We start from the raw sequence: 19,967 nt of genomic DNA, 5'->3' as shown, positions 1-19,967 counted from the left end.
GCACGAACACAACTGTATATTATATATGTAAATGTAATTATTATGTATATTATATGTATGCATATTAATTAGATTAAACTTAGTCTATATACTAAATGCATTACTTCAGAGCTAAAACGGAAATGGACAAATAAAAGAGTTGGCTTAAATGTTAAACAGTCACACTCACACACACACACATACACAGACACACGCACACTCACTCGCAGAGATTTTTAGCGGAGGAAGGGCTGGGGGCGTGGCTTAAATTAACAGTCTAATGGGCCGCACTTGACGCCCACCTCGGTGCATTTGCATTCGAGGCATTGATTGGATAGCTCCACAATAATGCGACCCACTCGGTACATGCGGCCGTAAATGTTGCAGCCGGCTAATTTTAGTATGCCCGCAGGATCCATTAGCCCCTCGCCCCCAGCAACAGTTGCCGTTCCTCCTCCTGCTGCTGCTGCTGCTGCTGGTGTTGCTGCTGTGGTTGTTGTTGTGCTACTGCTGCTTGGCGCATGCTGATAATGATGAAATTGCGGCAACTGTTGCTGTTGTTGCAGCTGCTGTTGTTGCAGCTGCTGTTGCTGTTGTTGTTGCAGTTGCTGTTGCTGATGTCGCACCTCGTAGCTGGTGTCCATGAAGGGCAATTTGTCGAATGGTGACATTAAAAATGGATGCACTGTGGTGGAAACAATTGCTGCTGTGGTTGTTGTTGTTGTTGCTGCTGTTGTGGGGCTGCTAGTTGCTGCTGTTGATGTTGTTGTTGATGTAACTGTTGCTGGCGTGTTTTTGGTTTTTGCACTTGTTTGCGCTGTGCTGCCCATTGAGTTGTTCCTGTTTATGTTGCCGTTGCCGTTGTTGTTGTTGTTGCTGTTGTTGTTGCTGTTGCTGGCGGGTGTTCGACGCGTGGTCGCTTGACCTTTGTTGCGGGATGGCTTTGCCGTTGCAGTTGCTGTCTGGTTGCGTCTATTGCTCGATGTTTTCGGCTTTGTTTTGTTGCCCTTCTTGTGGCCACGTGCTGCGGTGGGTGTGGCAGGTGGGCGCGCAGTAGTTGTTGTTGCATCTGTTGCTGCTGCTGCTGCTGGTGCGGCTGCTGTTGGCAATGTTTTAAAAGGCGGCACTGTACTATTGCTGCTGTTGCTGCTGCCGCTGGTGGGGGGTTTGGTAGGCAGGTTCATGCCCAACAGCTCTTCCAGCAGCTCATCCAGTTTGTTTATCTCATTTTTGTCTATCAGCGATGTTTGTTTTGTGGTTGTAGTTGCAGCCGTTGTTGTTGATGTTGTTGTTGCTGCTGCTGCAGTTTTATTGCCGGAAGAGTGGCTGATGCTGTAGGTGACACTCTCGATATGTTGCTGTTGCAGCTGCTCTGCCGGTTTCTTCTGCAGCTTGTCTCCAATCAGCACATCGAGATTTGGCGGCCTCTCCGTGTGTATGACATCTTTGAAGGGATCGGGCGTTGTGATCTCTGTGGGGCAAAAAGAGTAGAAGTAAATAAATGAGCAATTGAAGATGGAGTGAGAGAGGGACAAGATATAAAGAGGTCAAGAGGAACTCGATACCTAGTATAAGAGAAATAATTGAATACTATTCTATTCAGCTTGAGCTGTGCATTGAGTATCATCAATCATTCAATCAATCAGCCAATCAGTCAATCAGTTAATTGGAAATTCAAGTACTGCTTTTGCATGTACTTTAGCTCCACAGGTTCAGCTATTTCTTTCACATCAATCATTCAATCAATAAGTTCACACATATTTCTATTCAAGCTTCTACAGATTTACGTCTGTGTGATACATCATGATTCAATCACTCATTTAAAATTGTGTCTCGCCTCCTACAACTTGAGCTTTACAGGACACTTCAATCAGTCAATCAGTCAATCAGCCAGAGAATCAAACAGTTGATAAATTTACATGTCTTCGATAATCTAATCAAATATCAATTCCTTTTCCTTTCTAAATATTTCTATATAGATGCCATTCTATCAGTCAATCGCTCAATCAAACTCACCGATTGAAGCCGTGTCGTTATCCTCCCTCTCTGTCGTTATATCGATAATATGCTGCGTGACGTGATAATTATCGCCCAGCAGGACGTTCGATGTGACATGTTCCTGCAGCACTTCCCCATCGATGACGAGCGGCTCCTTGGGCATGAAGCCGCCCTCCGTCTCGGTGGGTGGTGAGAAACCACTGTGCACGGGTGGCTGCACCACCTGCTCATTGAAATCATATTTGACGTAGTCGGCGCTGCCAATGACGTGCACCACTGGCTCAGGTGGGGCCGCCACAGCGGGAACCTCCACATTGAACTTGTATTTGTAGGCAGCCTGATCGCTGTTGTGGTTGTTGTTGTGGTGGTTGTTGTTGTTGTTGAAGTTGATGCCGTGCTGTGCTTGATCCACGTAGGTCACATCGTACTCGCTGTCCACTCTGTCGGAGGCGATTTGCGAGGCAAGCAGACCCGCTGGCTGCTGATAGTAATTGTGGCTGCTGTAGCCCTCGGGTGGTGGTATTGGTGGTTTCGTATCCACAGCATCCGTGGGCAAAAACGGTATGATTTTCAGGTTCGGCAAGCTGGGCGGCAGCGTGGGCGCAGTGCTGTCTGCATCGTCCAAGGGATCCACTTCCAAAATGGTGGGGTTCGTTTTGATGATCAGTGGCTTAGTGGTGCTAGTGATGTATGCTGGGGTTGGCTTCTGCTTGAATGTGGGTCGGAAGGTGGTGCGAGGCATTGGGGTTGTAGGCTTTGGTGTGGTTGTAGTTGTTGGTGGTTGCGTTGTGGTGGTGGTGGTTGTTGTTGGTTTGGTTGTGGTTGTGGTTGTTGTCGTGCGTCGGGTGGTTTTTGGCTTAGCTTTGGTAGTTGTAGTTGTTCTTGGTGTTGTTGTTGTTGTTGTTGAGGGTCTATGCGTAGTTGTGGTCTTTGTGTTAGTAACATTCACTGGAAGTGGCTTGGGTGTGGCTGTGCTTGTTGTTGTGGTGGTGCTCGTGGTGCTGGTGGTGCCCTTGCTTGGCATCGTCCGATAGGTGACGGGCTGACCGTATTTGCTGGTGACCACAACCATCGGTGGGGTCACTGTGAGATTAGCCAGCTTGGAGTTGATGCGCGTGTGGTGCGGTTTGCTGCTCGGCAGTGGACGGAACATGGGCGGTGCGTGTGTGCTAAAGGGCCTTCTAGTCGTAGTGGTGCTCGTTGTTGTTGTTGTCGTTGTGGTTGTCGAAGTGGTGCTGGTGGCATTGTCATTCAGCATGACTGAAAGTCCGTCCAGCAGCACGTTGAATAGATCGGGTGGTTGAGCTGTGGTGCTGGCCGGTGGTACATCAGCGGGTCTGGCCCAGTCTTGCTGGGCTTCCGCTGGCAGTTCACCCACTGCAAACTGTCCCTCGATCCATCGATCTCCGAAATCGTCTGCAATCCGCTCAATGCTGCGCTCAGTGGTGCTGCTCGTAGGTGGTGCCGGTGCCGGTGCCAAAGTAGAGCTGGATTCTACAGCAACAGTCGGCTCGATTGTGAGAGCTGACTCATCTTCGTCGGGTCCCAGTAGTATGTCCATCCAGGATATGGGCTTCTTCTTCTCGGTTGTGGCCTCTGGCGTTATTGGCTCTTCGGTCTCTGTGCTGGGTCCGAGCAGCAGGTCGAGGAAGCTGAGCTCTGTGGTGCTGCTCGGGTCAGAGACCAGCGGACTGGCGGTAGGTGTGCTGCCCACCAAGTCCATGTTATTGGCCAGCATCTGGTTGTTGTTGCCATCGATGAACTCGAGGCCCTCGCGCAGCGTATCGAAGATGCTCTTCTCGCTGCTGGCCTGCAGCGGATCGCCCACGGGTGGCTCAGTGGGATGGCGGTCGAGAGGGTAGTGCTCGGCCATGGTGTTTTGCGGTATCAGGGCAGCAGCTGCTGCCGCCTCCGCCTCCTGCTCCTCCTTGCCAAAGAGCAGATTGTACAGGTTGAACTGGCGAGAGCTCTGCGAGCGGCGATAGTCCCGCTGGCTGCCGCAGTCGTAGCTGGAGGGGCAGCACTGACCCTTGGGCACCACCGGAATGCAGTTCTTCAGGGCTGGCGCGCACTTCTTCGGTGCACAGCGGCGCGTGCCGCGGATGCAGAAGCAGATGTCGCATGGCTTATCTGCGTCCGATCGCATCTTCTGGCCCTCCGCATAGAACTGGGCGCCCACGGTGCAGCCGCGGTTCCGCTGCAAGCGCTGCGCCATGCGCTGGAAGTGCTTATTCGAGTTCTTCCGGTAGCGCACCTCCTGCGAGGACTTGCCAGAGGTCTTGCTGCTGCAGTCGTAGCGCACCGGGCAACAGGTGGAGTCCACGAATATGGGCTTGCACCCATCCACGGGCAGCATGCACTTGGGCTTGACACACTTTTCGTTGCCACCTGTTGATGAGAGAGAAAGAGAAAGAGAGAAACTTTAGTTATTAGGATCACCCGACATACTATTCCCAATAGGTGTTCCCACTTCTACTCCCAGCTCTCTATAGCTATTCTCCTCGTCTTCTTCCACTTACCAATGCAGTAGCAATAGCTGCACAGATTCGATGAGGACATCGCCGACCCCGACTTGTACACAGTTCCATTCTTCACGCACACTAAGCAAAGAGCAAAATAGGTCAAATGCGATCCTTGCCAGCTAAAGTGCAAGCTTACCCAACAGGTCGACGTCGGAGTCATCGGAACGTCTCTGCAGCATGTTGTCGTTGACCACGCGATCGATAGACTCCCGCTCGTAGTGATCCAGGTAGGCGATGATGCGGCGCTTGGTGGGTATCTTGTAGAAGGCGTCCAAGCGAGCACACGACAAGTAGGGACAGCAGCTGTTCTTCCGCTGGACGACCACGCAGCCCCGAGGCGGTGGCATCGGCATTTCCGGGCAGACCTTCAGTCGGCAGACGAGCGTCTTACGATTGCACTGACAATTGAGGCACTTCTCCATGCTGGGCACCACCGACTTGTCAGCATACCAAGTGCCATTGTGATGGCAGCCTGTGAAGAATGGGAGATGGAGCGGGAGATGAAAGGGATTGACAAAAAATGAGCAAGGCTTATTCGTTGATAATGTTCATAAGAAAAGCAATATAGATACTCTTTATAGTATAGATGATACTCTTTTCATCTATCTGAGTGATAACTGATCTGTTATATATGAATAAATGTCTAACCTATCTGCCAATCTTATTGCCTACAGCTTGTGATATTTGCTTGAAGAAATACTTCCTTACATATCCGTGAATCTAATTTGAATCTAGTTGGACTGATTCAATTTTCTATCAATACCATATATCCTCTCTTTCTCTCATTCTCCCTCTCTATTATCCGTCATCCATGGAACATTTCCCTAATTTATCCATGCACTAGCAACTCAATAGTTTCTACTGGCAATAACAGCTAAAGCGGATTTTCAATATGCTCAAGTTTATTCACACACAACGTTCAAGACAGGAGGATTACAGAAGAGTACTCGAATCTAGGGAATACTCCAATCTGGTATGCGCCTGAATAATAAAGATCTGGTTATTTGTGGTCCGTTCGAATCTCTTCATCTTATTCGTTCAGGTAATAGGGGTGCCATAGCTTTTGCGGATCGGCATAGTAGGAAGGGAAGGCCGAGCCCGACTTGAGCATTTCAGGTGAGGCGCCATAGCGAAGAAGCTTCTTCTTCGACTTCTTCGATTGGTTCTTCTGGATGTCCTTCAAGTCGGAAGTTTGTGTCAGCAGCTGTTGCTGCGCCTGCGGTGGAGGCTGCTCGAGGCTCCACATGGGCTGCTCTAGCTCCAGCTGCTGCTGCTGCTGCACGTAGGGCTGTATGTGATTGCCCTGCGGACTGGTGACCACAACAAAGGCCTGGGCTGGCACCATGGTGGGCAGGCTCAGCACACTGGTGGTCATCGCGTGAGGCACTGCGCTCTGGTCGGGTACGGGCAAGTAGACGGTGGTTCGGTAGGGCAACGGCTCCTCCTGCCTCAGTTGCGCATTGTAGTTCTCTGCCCACATTTTGGGACCTATTCTCTCTTAGCTGTTAAAGCCTTTCAAAGTATATAGATACACATATATTTGTATGTATACGAGTATATATAGTTTTTTCTTCGAGCTTCAGTGATTTCTATTTGCAGCTGTAGAACGACGATGTGAACTGTGCGGAGTTATGAATTGTTTTGAATTCCCAATGAACTTTGCCGTTTATATCGAAGCAACGCTCACTGAGCTCAGCTACAACTGCCAACAGTTCGACGAGCAATTCAAATGAATATTCGTAATCGAAGTATGAGTTCCTGCCAGGCATATTTATATTCATTCAACCTCTCGGGTCTAGCCCTCACTCTACATAGGGCTACTATCTCAAATTTGAGTTAGTAAGTAGCTAAGAAGTGAATAATATCAAAAGAATCTAAAATCTGGTTTGCTTAGAGCTGCCTCTGGTCCCCTCCACGCCCTCAGACTTCCACTAAATTATGTGACGTGCTGCTTGCTGTTGCTTCTTTCGTGTCTCGTAACTCACCTGTATTCTGCGTGATAAATGCATCCAACTGTGCGGGCAATACAGAAATGAATGCCAAAGACAATATGCTGACTAAGCGCAGAGTCATCTTTGCGCCGACTGCGGCGGCCGCTCCTCCTCGGGCCGTTGCACGCATGAATAATGCAAGAGGGGGACGGAGCGGGGCTTCGGCTGTATTGGCTGGGAGTGCGGGCTCCAAGAAAAAGCCAGTCTAGGCTTAGTCTTCCCGACGCCAGAGTCCAGCTCCAACGGCCAGCTGGCGGTAGGCTCGTGTCTAATGCGTGAAATGTGTGTCACGCAGCGGCCGCAACTTTCCAATGACAAGCGAATCGAAGATGCCACAGCCAGAGCAGGGCATAAGCTCATCAAAAGAGACCAAAAATTTCAAAGACTCGCAATTACCCGCACAATTGTCGCGAGCGGCACTTAGCAGATGATACAGGTTGTTGTCGTCGTGCCTCCCCTTGCTCTCCGCCTCCTCCTCTTTCTCCTTCTCCTTCTCCTCCTCTTTCTACTGCTCCGTCGCCTTCGAAGCGCTTCGTGGTCGTTTGTCGTTCTGCCACACTTTTAATGAAGCACTTACAAAAGAAATTTGTGAGCTGAAAGACAAAGAAAAAGAAAGAGTTAGACTAAACGATACAGATAGAGTGAGCGAGAGAGAGGGAGAGAGTCAGATTAGAGTTCAGGTGAGTGACTGCCTTATAAGCAAGTACTTCATATAGATCATAATGGCATAATGACTGGGCAGCATAAATTTAATTTAGCTAACGCTTTCAGCTGTCTCAAGTGTTAGATAAGTATCTGAATTTTTGGCATTTCGTGCTTTATCTAGGAATTTTGGTTAGACATTTTTCAGCCATTGCGCGGGTTTCTCTTATGAAGTTTCACGTTTTTCAAAACATTTCTTACAAAATAATCGAGCAGAGCAAAAATGTGTAATAAATACTAAGCAGCTCATTCGAGTTCATTGCCCTCGGATAAAGTTTACTCAGACTTATTATTACTTCAATAAAATTTTGTAATATTATAACATATATAGAATAGACCCTTTAGACTTCTTCAAGCTCCAATAAAAAGTTTTCATTAGATAAGAAATTCTTGAAGAGTCTATTTTTACTAAGATAGACAATTTGTATATTCAATAAGAATATAAATTTTATATAAACATATGTATATATATAGTGCTAAGTACATCTAATTATATCTTTTACTATAAACATTCTAATTATATATAAAACACGAAATTCATTCAAAGAAAATCAATTCCTGAATATGTTCCTCTTCTTTTTTCTCTTGCTCCAAAGAGAACTTTGTTTCGATCTCTGCCCTTACCTCTCCTCTAATTCTACTAATATCTCTAATAACATCCCACCTATTGTAAATAAACGATTCCCTTTATGTACATCCCATAAGCGTATTTGCTACTTTTCCGAAGCACTTTATTCTATTGCAATAATTTTCACAGCTTTATGAGTTTGTTTACATTTGCTAAGTGTTTCCCCCGCACACAGATACGCGCACTCACACACGCACATAAAATGTATAAACAAATTGGGAGACGGACAGAAGTGGGCCAACGTAGCTCTCTAGGAGGAAGCAGCATATTAATTAAAATCGCAGCTGTGAGCAGACACGAAACGCAGCTATAAATAATATATTTATCAATCAAAAATAGCAAAAAGAGAAAACCAGAGAAGACGAGCCAGAACTGGTAGCCAGAATACAGAATTCAGCATCGGATTCAGCACAAATCAGCATCCAGAACCACTCAGAGTCGGGCGAAGCGTTGCATGCGAATTGTCCAAACAAACAAACAAACGAATCGCCAAACGTGAAAATCAAATGGAGCCACAGCAAATGGCGGTCATTGCCAGTGAAAGAGCCAAATAGTCGTCTACTGCTTCTTCTTCTTCCTGTTCTGCAGTTGGCCAGAACGAAAACACGAACAGTGGTCGACAGGCAACACTGCATCCACACAGCATCCACTTTCATTAAGAACGTGATTAGCAGCGCAGAACAGCGCGAGGCTCGACAAACTTGCATGCAAATGCAGAACATGACACAAGCCACATTGTGCTCAGCTCTCTGCTGACTGGCAACACGACTCTCAGATACCCTAACTTACATAATGTCGACTAAAGATAGCTGTAGATAATAGCTAGATTCGCTCTGTAGACTCAGAAAAAACCATAAGACAATTTTAAGCACAGACTAATGCTAGCTTTAGACTGTGACAGGATAAATCATGCCTAGGCAGTGGCAGAACTTCGGCAAATACTAGCAGTAGCGTTATGGGCACCTGAATAACTAATTGTCACTCTCTTCGCATAAAATGTAGAAAGTGGTTTCATTAGGTAATTGAAAACTTGCTTAATAGTTGAAGTCTACGTTAGAGATAAATACGTGAATCTACCACATTCCAGAAACAACTATATAATGTTACCGAGGGTAAATTTAAGTGAGCTAAAATTGTTAATAAATGAAAGTTTAGTCAAAATTCTTAAGTCACTAAGTCTAGTTAATTGTATGTTTAAAAAAATTACAGCGCTGCTCCTCTTAGAATTTGGAGATAAGAAGCGTAGTAGAAATTATATAGAGGCAATAAATACATGTAATATGAATAAATACATTTTACCTACATATTGAACACAGATTTCACATGGACAACAGAACGGATGGGAGAGTGAGAACCCTATCTAAAGCTCTAAACCAGATTAAATTAACTGAGGACATCATAGAACTCTTTCACAGATTACAGTCTGAACAGATTCTGAGGGACTTGAGCAAACTAGCCCAACTAGGCTGGTATACCCCATCACAAAGTGGCAGACACTGCGCATTGATCGAGAAGTGCGCTTAATTGGAGCTCTCGTGGCTTGGCCTGGCTGGTAAAAACTCGCCGGTTCGTTCTCATGACAAGTTTTAATCAAGCTATTATCTGAATGTCAAAGCCTCTGAATTGGCGCACTGAGCAGAAACTTTCACGCCAGCAGCAGCAGCAGCAGCAGCAGCAGCTAAATAAATAATTTAATCAGAGGAAGAAGTTTCAGTTTCACACAATAAATCACCGCAGTTGACTTTTATTTTGACTGTTTTTGTTAATTGAATTCACTTGGCCATGAAAACTAAAACCGAAAACAGCAAAAAGACCAAGTCAAAGAGCTAAGAGTGGCAACTCCAAAGAGTAATCTCTGTCTATCACACACACACACACTCTCTCTCTCTGACTCACACACTCTCTTTGATAGACTCTTCAGGTCGAGCTCAGCTCAGCTGTTGGCCTAGGGCTTGTTAAACACTTAATTTGGCACTTTCTTTGCCAAGGCAAATTGCAGCTGACAGCTGCTGAGAGGCTACTGGAAAAACGGAAAATGGAAAACGGAAAACGGAAAAACTACTTCAGTTTAATTACAGTTTAGTTGTACATTTTGATATTAGAGAAGAATTGCTGGTAAAACAATGCAAAAGGTGAATTCAGAACGTGTGTAAAGCTCGTAAATAAATTACAGTTATTACAAGCTATGAAAAAAAACACAAGAAAGTATGCTGCCGAGGGGAGTGATCGACACGAAGATACCCTGAGCAATGGGGATCTTAATCAATGATCAAGAACATGTATACTATGTAGTTAAGGCTAAGTCTCCTAAGAGCTACATTCACACTGAACCAATCTACCTTTCTGAACCCATGCGTACAGGGTATGAAAAAGGCAACAAAAGCCAATATCAAAACCAAAATCAAAGAAAGCTGCATGCCACGAGGCTGTGGGAGCAATTGTCTTACACGACTCGAGTCGAGTCGAGTCGAGTGTGTTCAAGAACTCAAACTCAATTCGACTGGCAGTTGGGGCGGCTTGAACGTAACGGGGCCAACAATTACGCCCCAACAACATAATTTTTGTCAAAAGCTACACTGAGAGAAAGAACTGCCAGACGAATTAATAAAGCAATTAACTTTGACCGCTGCAAAACGGCGAAAGTCACAAATTAAGTTTGCATTATTATTTGACGAAAACAACTCGAAAAAACTCAACTTGCAATTTCTGCAACCCAGTTTTGGAACTGTCGTAACTGTCTCTGAGAATAGCAGCAAAATAAGTGTTGAGAATGAGCTCCTAACTTAATTATTGGCTACCGAAATGGAGAGTGTGATATTAACTTTATGGCTTTGGAGAGTTTTTATTGGAGCTGCAGCCAAACAAAGGTCAGCATTAAATTGTGGAAAGCTCTGATGGGAAAGTGAGCTAGAGCCTCGAGTGTTTAATGCCTTTTGAATTCAACTATTATATTCTGGTTTCAGTCCACTTTAATACTCGTATGATCATGTCTCCAAGCCAGTATCTGCATATGGACTAACTGCGTTAGTAGAAGTTGAAAATCATTGTTATGATGTGTACATAACAACATATACATAAATAAGCTATAAGTTTCTATATGATATTAAGTATTAAGAAAGATATTGGAAGTAAGAGTGGAGTCATTCATAGTAAAGCTTATCCAATTCAGATATTTGCTTCGCTAATCCGTTGTGTTGTGAAAAAGAAGAAGGTTTCTATAAAGCCGGCAAGCTTAGATGTTCTTCTGTTGACGGAAAATATGTGATTTTCTGAAGCAGCTCCCACAACTTCATTGTCCAGCATTCAGGTCCGATTGCTTTATGTTTTTTTTGGAGCTACTCTAGAAATCAACCCAGTTAAGTGCCGCTTTGTTAGCCAGGCCATAAACCAATTCAAACAGAAGACAATGCACAGACAATGTGATTCTTCTTGAGTCAATCGAGAAAAGAAGCTGAAGGAAGAGGGAGAAGAAGATGGAGAGAATCTAGCAGAGCAATAAATTCTAAAGCGCGACATCAATTCAGGCCAATAAATTAGCTATTGAGCACTAGTATCTTGTATCTGACAGATACTTTGGCTGCTGCTCGGCCACAGCTCTTTGACACTGAGGCAACGCCCCACTGACAGATTTTCGTATTTTCGGGGAACTGTTTCAGCTGCTTGTGAAAGGCAACTGCAAATCGCAGCCATCAAATCTGGCCCCCAACTGCAGCTACTGGGCATAGCTTCTAACTTATAATTTGCTCTGGCAGGCAGGCAGTAAAAACTTTCACCCAGATTATGTAAATCCAGACAGAGATCGAATAGTGCCAGAGCCTAGTTTTTACTTTTGCGAACCGCGTGAATACGAACCAGAACAGAAATCGAAATCAATGAGTGAACTGCTCAAATGAGTCTGCATATGAATACTATGAATCATATTGTTGGAGAGCTGACAATTGAGCTGAATGAATGAAATCTCATATGAATAGTGTGAATAACATGAAATCTTTGGCCATTGTTTAGCATAGACAGATATTAAAATAGAAAATATGAAAATTGAATCAATATAAATAGTTGGGGATCTTCCCATTCCATTCATACGTTTCATATATAGAGATTTTCAAGAGTCTCTAGATATTCACACAAACATATATAAGATTTTCACGTCAATCCAACACCATAAGCAATAGATATATTGAGCCCAAGAAGTGTGAGGAATATGCAACAATTGAATTAGGTAATAACTATACTAGTAGGTAGTCCATTTATGTTCACTCTTTTGTTCTTATGCTCTTTTCTTTTATTTACCTTTGCAAATAGAGCACAACAAATTGAAATCTTATGAATGAATTATAGATGTAGAAAAAAGTTAACGCTGAGCTAAGAACTACGTAAGCTGGCAGAGTGTTACATTGACATTCTCTCACGTTCGGCTTTGCCTACATTCTACATTCTATATTCTCTTGTTAGGCTCGAAAGAAACCAGAAATTGAAATGGAAATAAGAAATTGATATGCGTTGCAAATGAATGATTGTGCGTAGAGTGGGGTAACCGGCCAGTGGATATCTCTTTTTTTCGCCGTTATTCTCTCTTGATCTCTCGTTATTCTAATATTTCTTCTTGAGTCTTATCCTCTGATCAGAACACAGAGCACAATCTCATGATCTGAAATCGAAACGCCGTAATGAGTTGCATATGAATCATATGAATAATTAAAGTAGAGACCGTACCCAACTCTTTCTCTCTGTTATCTCCTCGTGTTCTACTAGTTTTATCAGTGTTACTTTTTCTTTCAATTCTCCACTTGTTCTTTGGCTTAACTTTAGTAGATCAAATCAGAGAGCAGAGACTGAAATCGAAACTCGCAAATGAGTCGATTATGAATCATGTGTTAAAAGTGGGCTATTTGCTTGACCAAGAACTCGCTTACTTTTCTATTGGCCATTTCTAACTTGGCCATTTCATATTGAGTGAAATTGGTGCCACTTGCCAGTTGTTGTTGTTGTTATTGCTGTTGTTTGTTATAGTGTGCCAAAACAATTTGTAGCCCACGCGTGCTCACAATTTTGGCCAGATTGACCATTACGAACGGGCTGCAGACACACCTGACCATAAACAGAAATAATGACAGCCAGTGCTTGGCTACCCTTCGCTTCATGTGTGGCTTCTTAAGCACACACACGTATACACGTAAACCTCTGTGTGTATATTCAGCACACACAACAAAGTAAACAACAGCAACAACAACTCGCTGTGGAGTCTCAAGAATTTAACACAGCGCAATTTTCATGTCGAACTCAATTGATGCGACTTTTGCCTGCCTGCCTGCCTGTCTCTCAGTCTTCCAGTCTCTCAGTCTTCCAGTCTCTCAGTCTCACAGTCCGTCGCGATGTCTGTCCGTTTCCCCCTATAGAATGAGGCAGACAAATGCCTGTCATTTGTTGGCAGGCAAACATGTTTCCTCTGTCTCATGCGCCTCCTCCTGCTCCTCCTCCTGCTCCTCCTTCTGCTTCTCCTTTGATATCTTCCACAATTCAGCCAGACGGACAGCCGCTTCACGTTCGAAGTTATTAAAGCCGCGAGGGCTCAATAAATGGGCGTCGTTTATGCACCTCATCATCAGCGATTGCTCCGATCGCCATCGAATACTTTTCCAGCTCCTTCTTCCTCTTCTTCACTCGCTTGCTTTGCTTTTTTTAATTTTTGCCAAGCGGAAGTTGTAAATGAAACGAAGAACAAGAAGAACTGATTCAAAGTAAACTTAACGAAGCTTGAATGCACTTTCCAAAGCTGAACTGAATCTCTATCTGGGATTGATATTAGTTTTTTTTTATTAAAACTAAGTTATTCAGCTGAAACCACAACTATAATTGTGACTGAGGCTCTAGGGAAGGCGAAGGGGAATACAGAAGAATGATATATGTAGATCTATCCAAAAGTAAGTTCATGAATCAAAACTCTAGAAATATTGTACATGGTAAGTGACTTCCCAGAACTTTTGTGCTTCTGGTCGGCTTCAGCCTTTTATAATTTTTGCAAGCATATTTCATATGTAAAGAGTTTCCCAGTAATGCTTGACACTACTCCATACTCAGCAAATCTAATGAAAAATTTAATATGCCCCTGCTGATGCGCAATAATAATAAATAAATATTATCACAATCATTTTACCCATTTTAAAAAAAAGTTCTTTCACTCGGATTCTCCGATTCTCCCATTTCACAGTTAATTTGTCATGGGAGTTAATTGAATTTCTATCGCGACGTTTCATAAATCGTTGCAAGGCGAGAACGAGTTGTATGTGGAGCATAGGTAGATTCTGGCTGGCACGTGTTTCTGCTTAATTAGGGCTGCACATGGATTGGATTGGCTGCGGCTCCCCTAGTTATGCTGGGCAGGTGAAAGTCGTTGGGTAAATGAAATTAGAACAACTGCACGACAAAGCGATTGCAATGGAAAGGTACTCGATACAATGTGCTGGACCCGCACACTCACACACACACACACACACACACACACACATACACCTTTCACGGCGAGTTGAGTTGAGTTGAGTTGAGTTAGGCTAAGACTGAGCCACAGTAAGTACCCGAGCGCCAAGTTCATTGGCCAAAGTCTCTTGGCCATAAATATGTTTGGCTGTCGCTTTGTACTGGGTCATTAAGCCAAATTGTTGGCCAGTTCGTGAGTTGCTCACGCTCGCATTCGCGTTCGCGCTGGCATTACAATAAAATTGTCAACCTGACAGCTGCGATTAATATAGACTTCAATTTGGCCACACATAAATCAAAAGACTTGGAGCACAAACCTGGCCAGCGACCCAAACTCTGTCGAAATATCCGCTTCTGCTTCTGCTTCTGCCTCTGCTTGAAGTCGGAGCTGAGACAATGCATTAGTCAAATGCAATACAAAGCTATTCCCAGCTGAGCTCCATTTTCCCTTCTTGTCATGCAAATTCGCACGAACTGTTTCCGGGAACATTTGTCAACGCAACTTGTTAACATGGCCAAGAGCCGTTAGCCAAGCACAGAATTTGCGTGTCCGGCCCCAACAGACTTCAACTCCCAGTCCTCGAAAGGCAATCGCCAGACAACTCTGATAAATAGTTGACAGGGCGAGCGAGCCAAAATGGAAGTCTACTGAATGGTCCATCGATTTGCAGAGTGTTTGAGATATTCGCTGGATGCCTGAAGAGAGTTTTTGGCAGTCTAATATTAAGTTGGGACTCAGGCTTTAATACTGGATTTCCACTCTATGGTAAATATTGAAAAGTTGTTGTTCAATGATAAATTTGTTATAGAAACTGTTCTTCTTTCAAATGTCCTCAGTATTATATGTACTATATCATAAGACTTGGGTAGAATTGATATCCTATGATCTTCACTAGAGAATCTTTATTAAAATTTCATAGATCATTTCTGGCTTAATTATCATAGCTATTTCGCTTCTTATCGATAATCGATTATATTCTGAATTCTTATGATTCGTATTTGTTTTCTATATCATATATCATATATTTATTTATCATATACTTATTTGTTTTCTATTATATCAGAATTGCACAACATGAAGTATGTCCCCTTAGAGCAACTATCTATAAAACCATCTTTCGTTTTAATTACCCTCATCTATTCTCCATGACATCACAATCTAAACCGAATTAATGTAGTCTCACTGTATGACTATATTGGAATATCATTAGAAAATTCTGAAGAATTTCTCTATCGTAGTTATTTCATCCAAAACTGAGCTGAGCTGCTTCTGGTCCACTGCAGCTCGCAGAGCTCTTGATTTATATCTGGGATGTTGCATGCACCTGGTTGTCATCTCTTCCACTCACTGTTACGGCACAGCGTCTGCTTTTTTGCTGTGCACTCGCCTGGAACTGCAGGCATGCATGCATGCCACGCCCCCCGCCCGCCGCTCCACTGTCTACCTCTTGGCCAGCTGCCAAGTCGGGTCTTGGCCAGTTGCCTCTCTCTGTCTCTGTGTGTATGTGTGTGTGTGTGTGTGTGTGTTGCTGATGCTGTTTTGATAGCTAAAAAAAAAACAACAACAACAACAGAACTGAAGACCAAACAAAAACCCTCGCCTCATATGGCAAACTAACTCTTCTCTTGTTTATAGTTTTATTTTCTTTTTCTTGTGTTTTGTTTTTCTTTTTTCGTTTTTCGTTTTTCGTTCTTCGTTTTTTCGTTTCGGAATATCAGATTACGTGCGGGTCTTCTATCTATATCGGCTGTTCGGGTTTCGGTGCGCCTTTGTGTTTCGGCCTTTTAGGCATATCAGATGCAGCTCGAATGGAGCTCGAGCTGCCAAAAAGGAGCTGCGCCCATTCGGCTGCCAGTTGACCTTGAGGTAGTGTATTCGTTGCGCCACGCCCCTGAGCGAGTTGTGTTTTCGGAGTGCACTCAAGCTCAAAGAGATTTGGCTACACTTGAAGAAATGCTGATTGTGAGGCAAGTTAGATTGTGGCATGAATAGAATCAGAAGTTCGACTTGCTTGAATAGACATGAAATATTTGCGAATAGAGAATCAAAAACATTTCGCTTTATCTACTTATTTATATGTTTCTCCTTCTTTACTTTACATTTTTACGCGCTTGCTTTGTTTTTCTGCCAGTGTACATCTTCTGGTGTGCCTTCCATTAATTTAATGAGGCTGCTTCCTGCACGCCCCCCTTGCCCCCTTGCCCACGCCTGCTCTATGCCTAGTTCCTCTCGTCAATTGCAGGCAATTAGCAAATTTCTTCGCTCTAATGTAACGATCGGGCTGACTAACTAACTAACTAACTAAGGCGGGCAACTAACTAACTAACACAAATGTCGTTCGCATTGGGATTTTTATAGCTTCCGCTTTGCATTATCAAATATTATTGAAGCGGTTCTTGCAATTGCCATTGCCGTTGCCTTTGCTGTTGCTGTTGTGTATTGCATGTTGTCACGTTAGCTGTTGTTGCTGTAGATACTCCTCCTTCTTCTTCTTCTTCTTCTTCTTCTTCTTCTTTAAGCTATAGCCATAAAAATAAGAACCCTTTAAGTGCGCGCCAACCATCTAATGATGATCATTAAAAGCCAGCTGTAATCACAGCAGCAGCAGCAGCAACTGGTTGCTGCTGTGTCAACAACAGCAACAGCAATAGCAATAGCAACAACAACAGCAACAACAATAACAACGACAACAACAACGAGAATGAAACGGTAATTTCTGTAAAGATTACCGTGAACATTTTCACTCATTGCCAATGCAACCTACATTTTCACAAGCTCCTCCACGCACACACACGCACACTCTACTCTGTGTGTGTGTGTGTGTGAAACCCTTTTGTTTGGCTTCCCCCCGCCATGGCCTTTTCAGTTGACGTCTTTCAAGTCGAGCGCCGAGTGCGTTTTTAGCCGCATTCTGTCTCCCAGCTAACGGCTTTGATTTGGTCTAAAAGACCAACTCGAACTTGGCTTTGACTTTACGCAGTGTCGGCAGAGGGGGAGCTGGAGGCGGGAAAGGGGGCTTCCCTGGCGACCTCAACTTTTGTCGTCGCATTTGCCGCGCATCTTCTGTGGCCCACTGTGATCTTCAGCTGGCGCTGTCGGCACTTTTAACAGTTAAATGCTTAGTTTACATCATTAGCATCACAGAGAGAGGGAGAGAGACAGAGAGAGAGAGAGAGGGCGAGAGCGCGACTGACTTTCAGCTCATCTGCTTTGCATTTCTCTCTCTAATAAATACACAATTTCTTATGACCTTTTTTCTTCAGTTAGTTTTTGCTGTTGTTGCTGTTGTTGTTGTTGTTGTGGAAGCCGTTGGAGGGTTATTTAATTGCCTGGCTTATTATTTAATTTGTGGCCATTCGCGTGGCTTCAGCACGAATCAACAGAGGAAATTATTGGCTTGCGCTCGAAATTATGTTTTGAGCAGAAGCAAAAGCAAACAAATGACAGATTTGATGAATTAAGCTATTCTATGTGGGAATCGAAATGCGAAAAGAAATGAGAAATGTTACTATATATGTATATACATACGGTATTTCTGTAGTCTAAATCATTAAGATAATAGAATACAAATATTTAATACAGTATTTGTATTTCCTTTTTCCTTCTGTTTGCAAAACTCTTTTAAGGTACCGCACGGAATTTGTTGTACAATAAGTATATTCGTAGTCGGTGCTTGATTTAAGATAATATATAGGACTATAAATAATATGTTGTTATAAATTAAATGTAAGATCGTGTAAGGACTGCTAAGTTCACCGTAGGAAGATGGATCAGCAATCGAAATGGCTGGGAGTAAAACTTATCTTATATCTTATAATCTTGCAATGTGTTTGATCTACAGCGATCTTTGCTAACTGAACTGTCTTTTATATAAAATGATTAGCTTTATCGAATATTCTTCCCATAGATAAATGCCTATAATATAGTTCAAAAGTTTACTCCGAGCAGAAAGGAATACATATTCTTCCGCAATACCCATTTGCTGATCAAACACCATGGCACCAAACATCTCTTTGATCTTCACTCTTCTTAGGCATAGCCTATAACACATCTATATCATATACATCTCGAGTTAAAGCTGATAGAATATAATACTGTAGTTAATATATTAGAGGGTATACCATTGAATGCTTAACAATAAATGCTAAGATCTGCATGTCCTTTACGAAGTCTGAGTAATCGAATAACTGAAGTTATACTTTATAGACGATTCCAGCAGCATGCTTTGGTTCTATTAAGTAATTATTAGCTAGGCAATAAGTAACTCATCATAGATCTTTAATATCAAGCAATTAAGAAGGACAAACAATTCAACCCAAACATCCTTTTAGCATATCTCAACAGCTCCTGAGAACTCCAACGAGCATGTCTCACTCCACTCGGTCTCTGCTGGCTCGACTCAGTCTGCACTATTTGCTCTGGCTATTATTCACTTGAGACGCCGCCAAGTCCAAGTTCGTTGCCTAAGTCATTTGTTTTGCTGGCCTCTGCATCGACTTTAGTTCTACCTCATTGTGCGAGTGTGTGTGTGTGAGTGTCTGTGCGTGTGTGTGTGAGTGCAGCGAGGCGCAACGTTTTGGCTGTCGCTGTGCGTCTCAATTATTTATTTAAGCTGCCACCCGGAATGGCAGGCCGGCTGCTGCTTCTTCTGCACTTCTCTTGGCACTTCTGTTAACATTGTAAACAATACCGTTAACACACGCCACAAACACATTTTTGCGCCCAGCGGAATTTCTTCTCCTTCTCCTTCTGCTGCTTCTTTTTTTATTATTATTTTTTTTTTTTTGCTTAGCGAAAAGTGCCGCAAAGCCAAGCGAACCGAATGACTGCATATTTTAGACAGCAAAAACCATGCGCCCTCCCCTCCCCTCCTTTCCCCCCGTTCTACTAACCAGAATGGTTTTTCTCATACGGCTGCAACGCAAAGAGCTGGCAACAGAACAACAAAAACTGTTAGCTGAAATGCGAGCGATGTTGCAGCGGCATGGAAGGAAAACACACGGAAAACTCTTATTAAATTTCCACAATTTTGCATGCCAAAAAAACACAAAAAAAAAAAACTTTGAAGAAGACGAAGCAGGGGAAAAGCAAAGAAAACTGAAACCGCAGCTCAGAATTTTTCTTCGCATTCTTTGCTTAAGCCACATGCTAATGAGCCAGGTCTTTGCCTACTCAAAGTTCACATACCTATGAAAGAGTTGCTCAATTGTTGTGGTTCTTCTTCTTCTCTTGCTTGTCGTTGTTGTTGTTGTTGTTGTTGTTGCAATTGTTTATCCACTTGTTGTAGATGTGTTTTGTTTGTTTTTTGTTTTCTGTTTTTTTTTTTTTTGCTGTTGTTGTGCACCGCTCGAACAATAACAAAAATCGAAGTCTGTCTGCACTTCACTTCTCTCTCTCTCTCTCTTTTTTTTCTTTCTTTCTCTCACTCACACACTGTATGTCTATTTTGCTCTCATCCTTTTCACAGCGTCAAGTATTTTTCTTCCACTTCTATTTTCTTGCGTTGCTCGGCTTTGCTGCTGCTGCTGCTGCTCGTTCTGAACGCGTCGCGTGTTGGGGACTGACTGAAGCCCCCAACGCGACGTCGCGTCGCTTTTAAGAAAAGCCTTTGCCCCCTCTCGAAAGAAAGTTGCAGCCAAACGAAATTCTTCTCACAGCCAAAGATTCTTGTT

General features: G+C 43.5%; 1 protein-coding gene across 1 annotated transcript; it reads right to left on the bottom strand.

The window, feature by feature from the left end:
• Positions 1-28: 28 nt before the first annotated feature.
• On the bottom strand, positions 29-19,582 carry LOC6575627 (mucin-5AC). The gene is made up of 6 exons (XM_032728457.2): positions 19,483-19,582; positions 6,485-7,083; positions 4,636-4,971; positions 4,497-4,577; positions 1,996-4,365; positions 29-1,450 (listed from the first exon to the last, which is right to left on the bottom strand). Exons 2-6 carry the CDS (start codon positions 6,618-6,620, stop codon positions 249-251), a joined length of 4,125 nt encoding a protein of 1,374 aa, XP_032584348.2. The 5' UTR covers positions 6,621-7,083; positions 19,483-19,582; the 3' UTR covers positions 29-248.
• Positions 19,583-19,967: the final 385 nt, after the last annotated feature.

This window comes from Drosophila mojavensis, unplaced genomic scaffold (genome assembly GCF_018153725.1).
Source record: "Drosophila mojavensis isolate 15081-1352.22 unplaced genomic scaffold, ASM1815372v1 contig_36, whole genome shotgun sequence".
Lineage (NCBI taxonomy): Eukaryota > Metazoa > Arthropoda > Insecta > Diptera > Drosophilidae > Drosophila > Drosophila mojavensis.
Note: the sequence above shows the minus strand (reverse complement) of the source record. Positions and strands in the feature narration are given on the sequence as shown.

Coding starts and splice junctions, on each gene's coding strand:
- LOC6575627 (XM_032728457.2), bottom strand. CDS start 6,620: ATGCGTGCAACGGCCCGAGGAGGAGCGGCCGCCGCAGTCGGCGCAAAG. Junction 4,972..6,484: donor ATTTATCACGCAGAATACAG/GTGAGTTACGAG, acceptor CATTCTTCACAG/GCTGCCATCACAATGGCACT. Junction 1,451..1,995: donor TAACGACACGGCTTCAATCG/GTGAGTTTGATT, acceptor TTTGCCCCACAG/AGATCACAACGCCCGATCCC.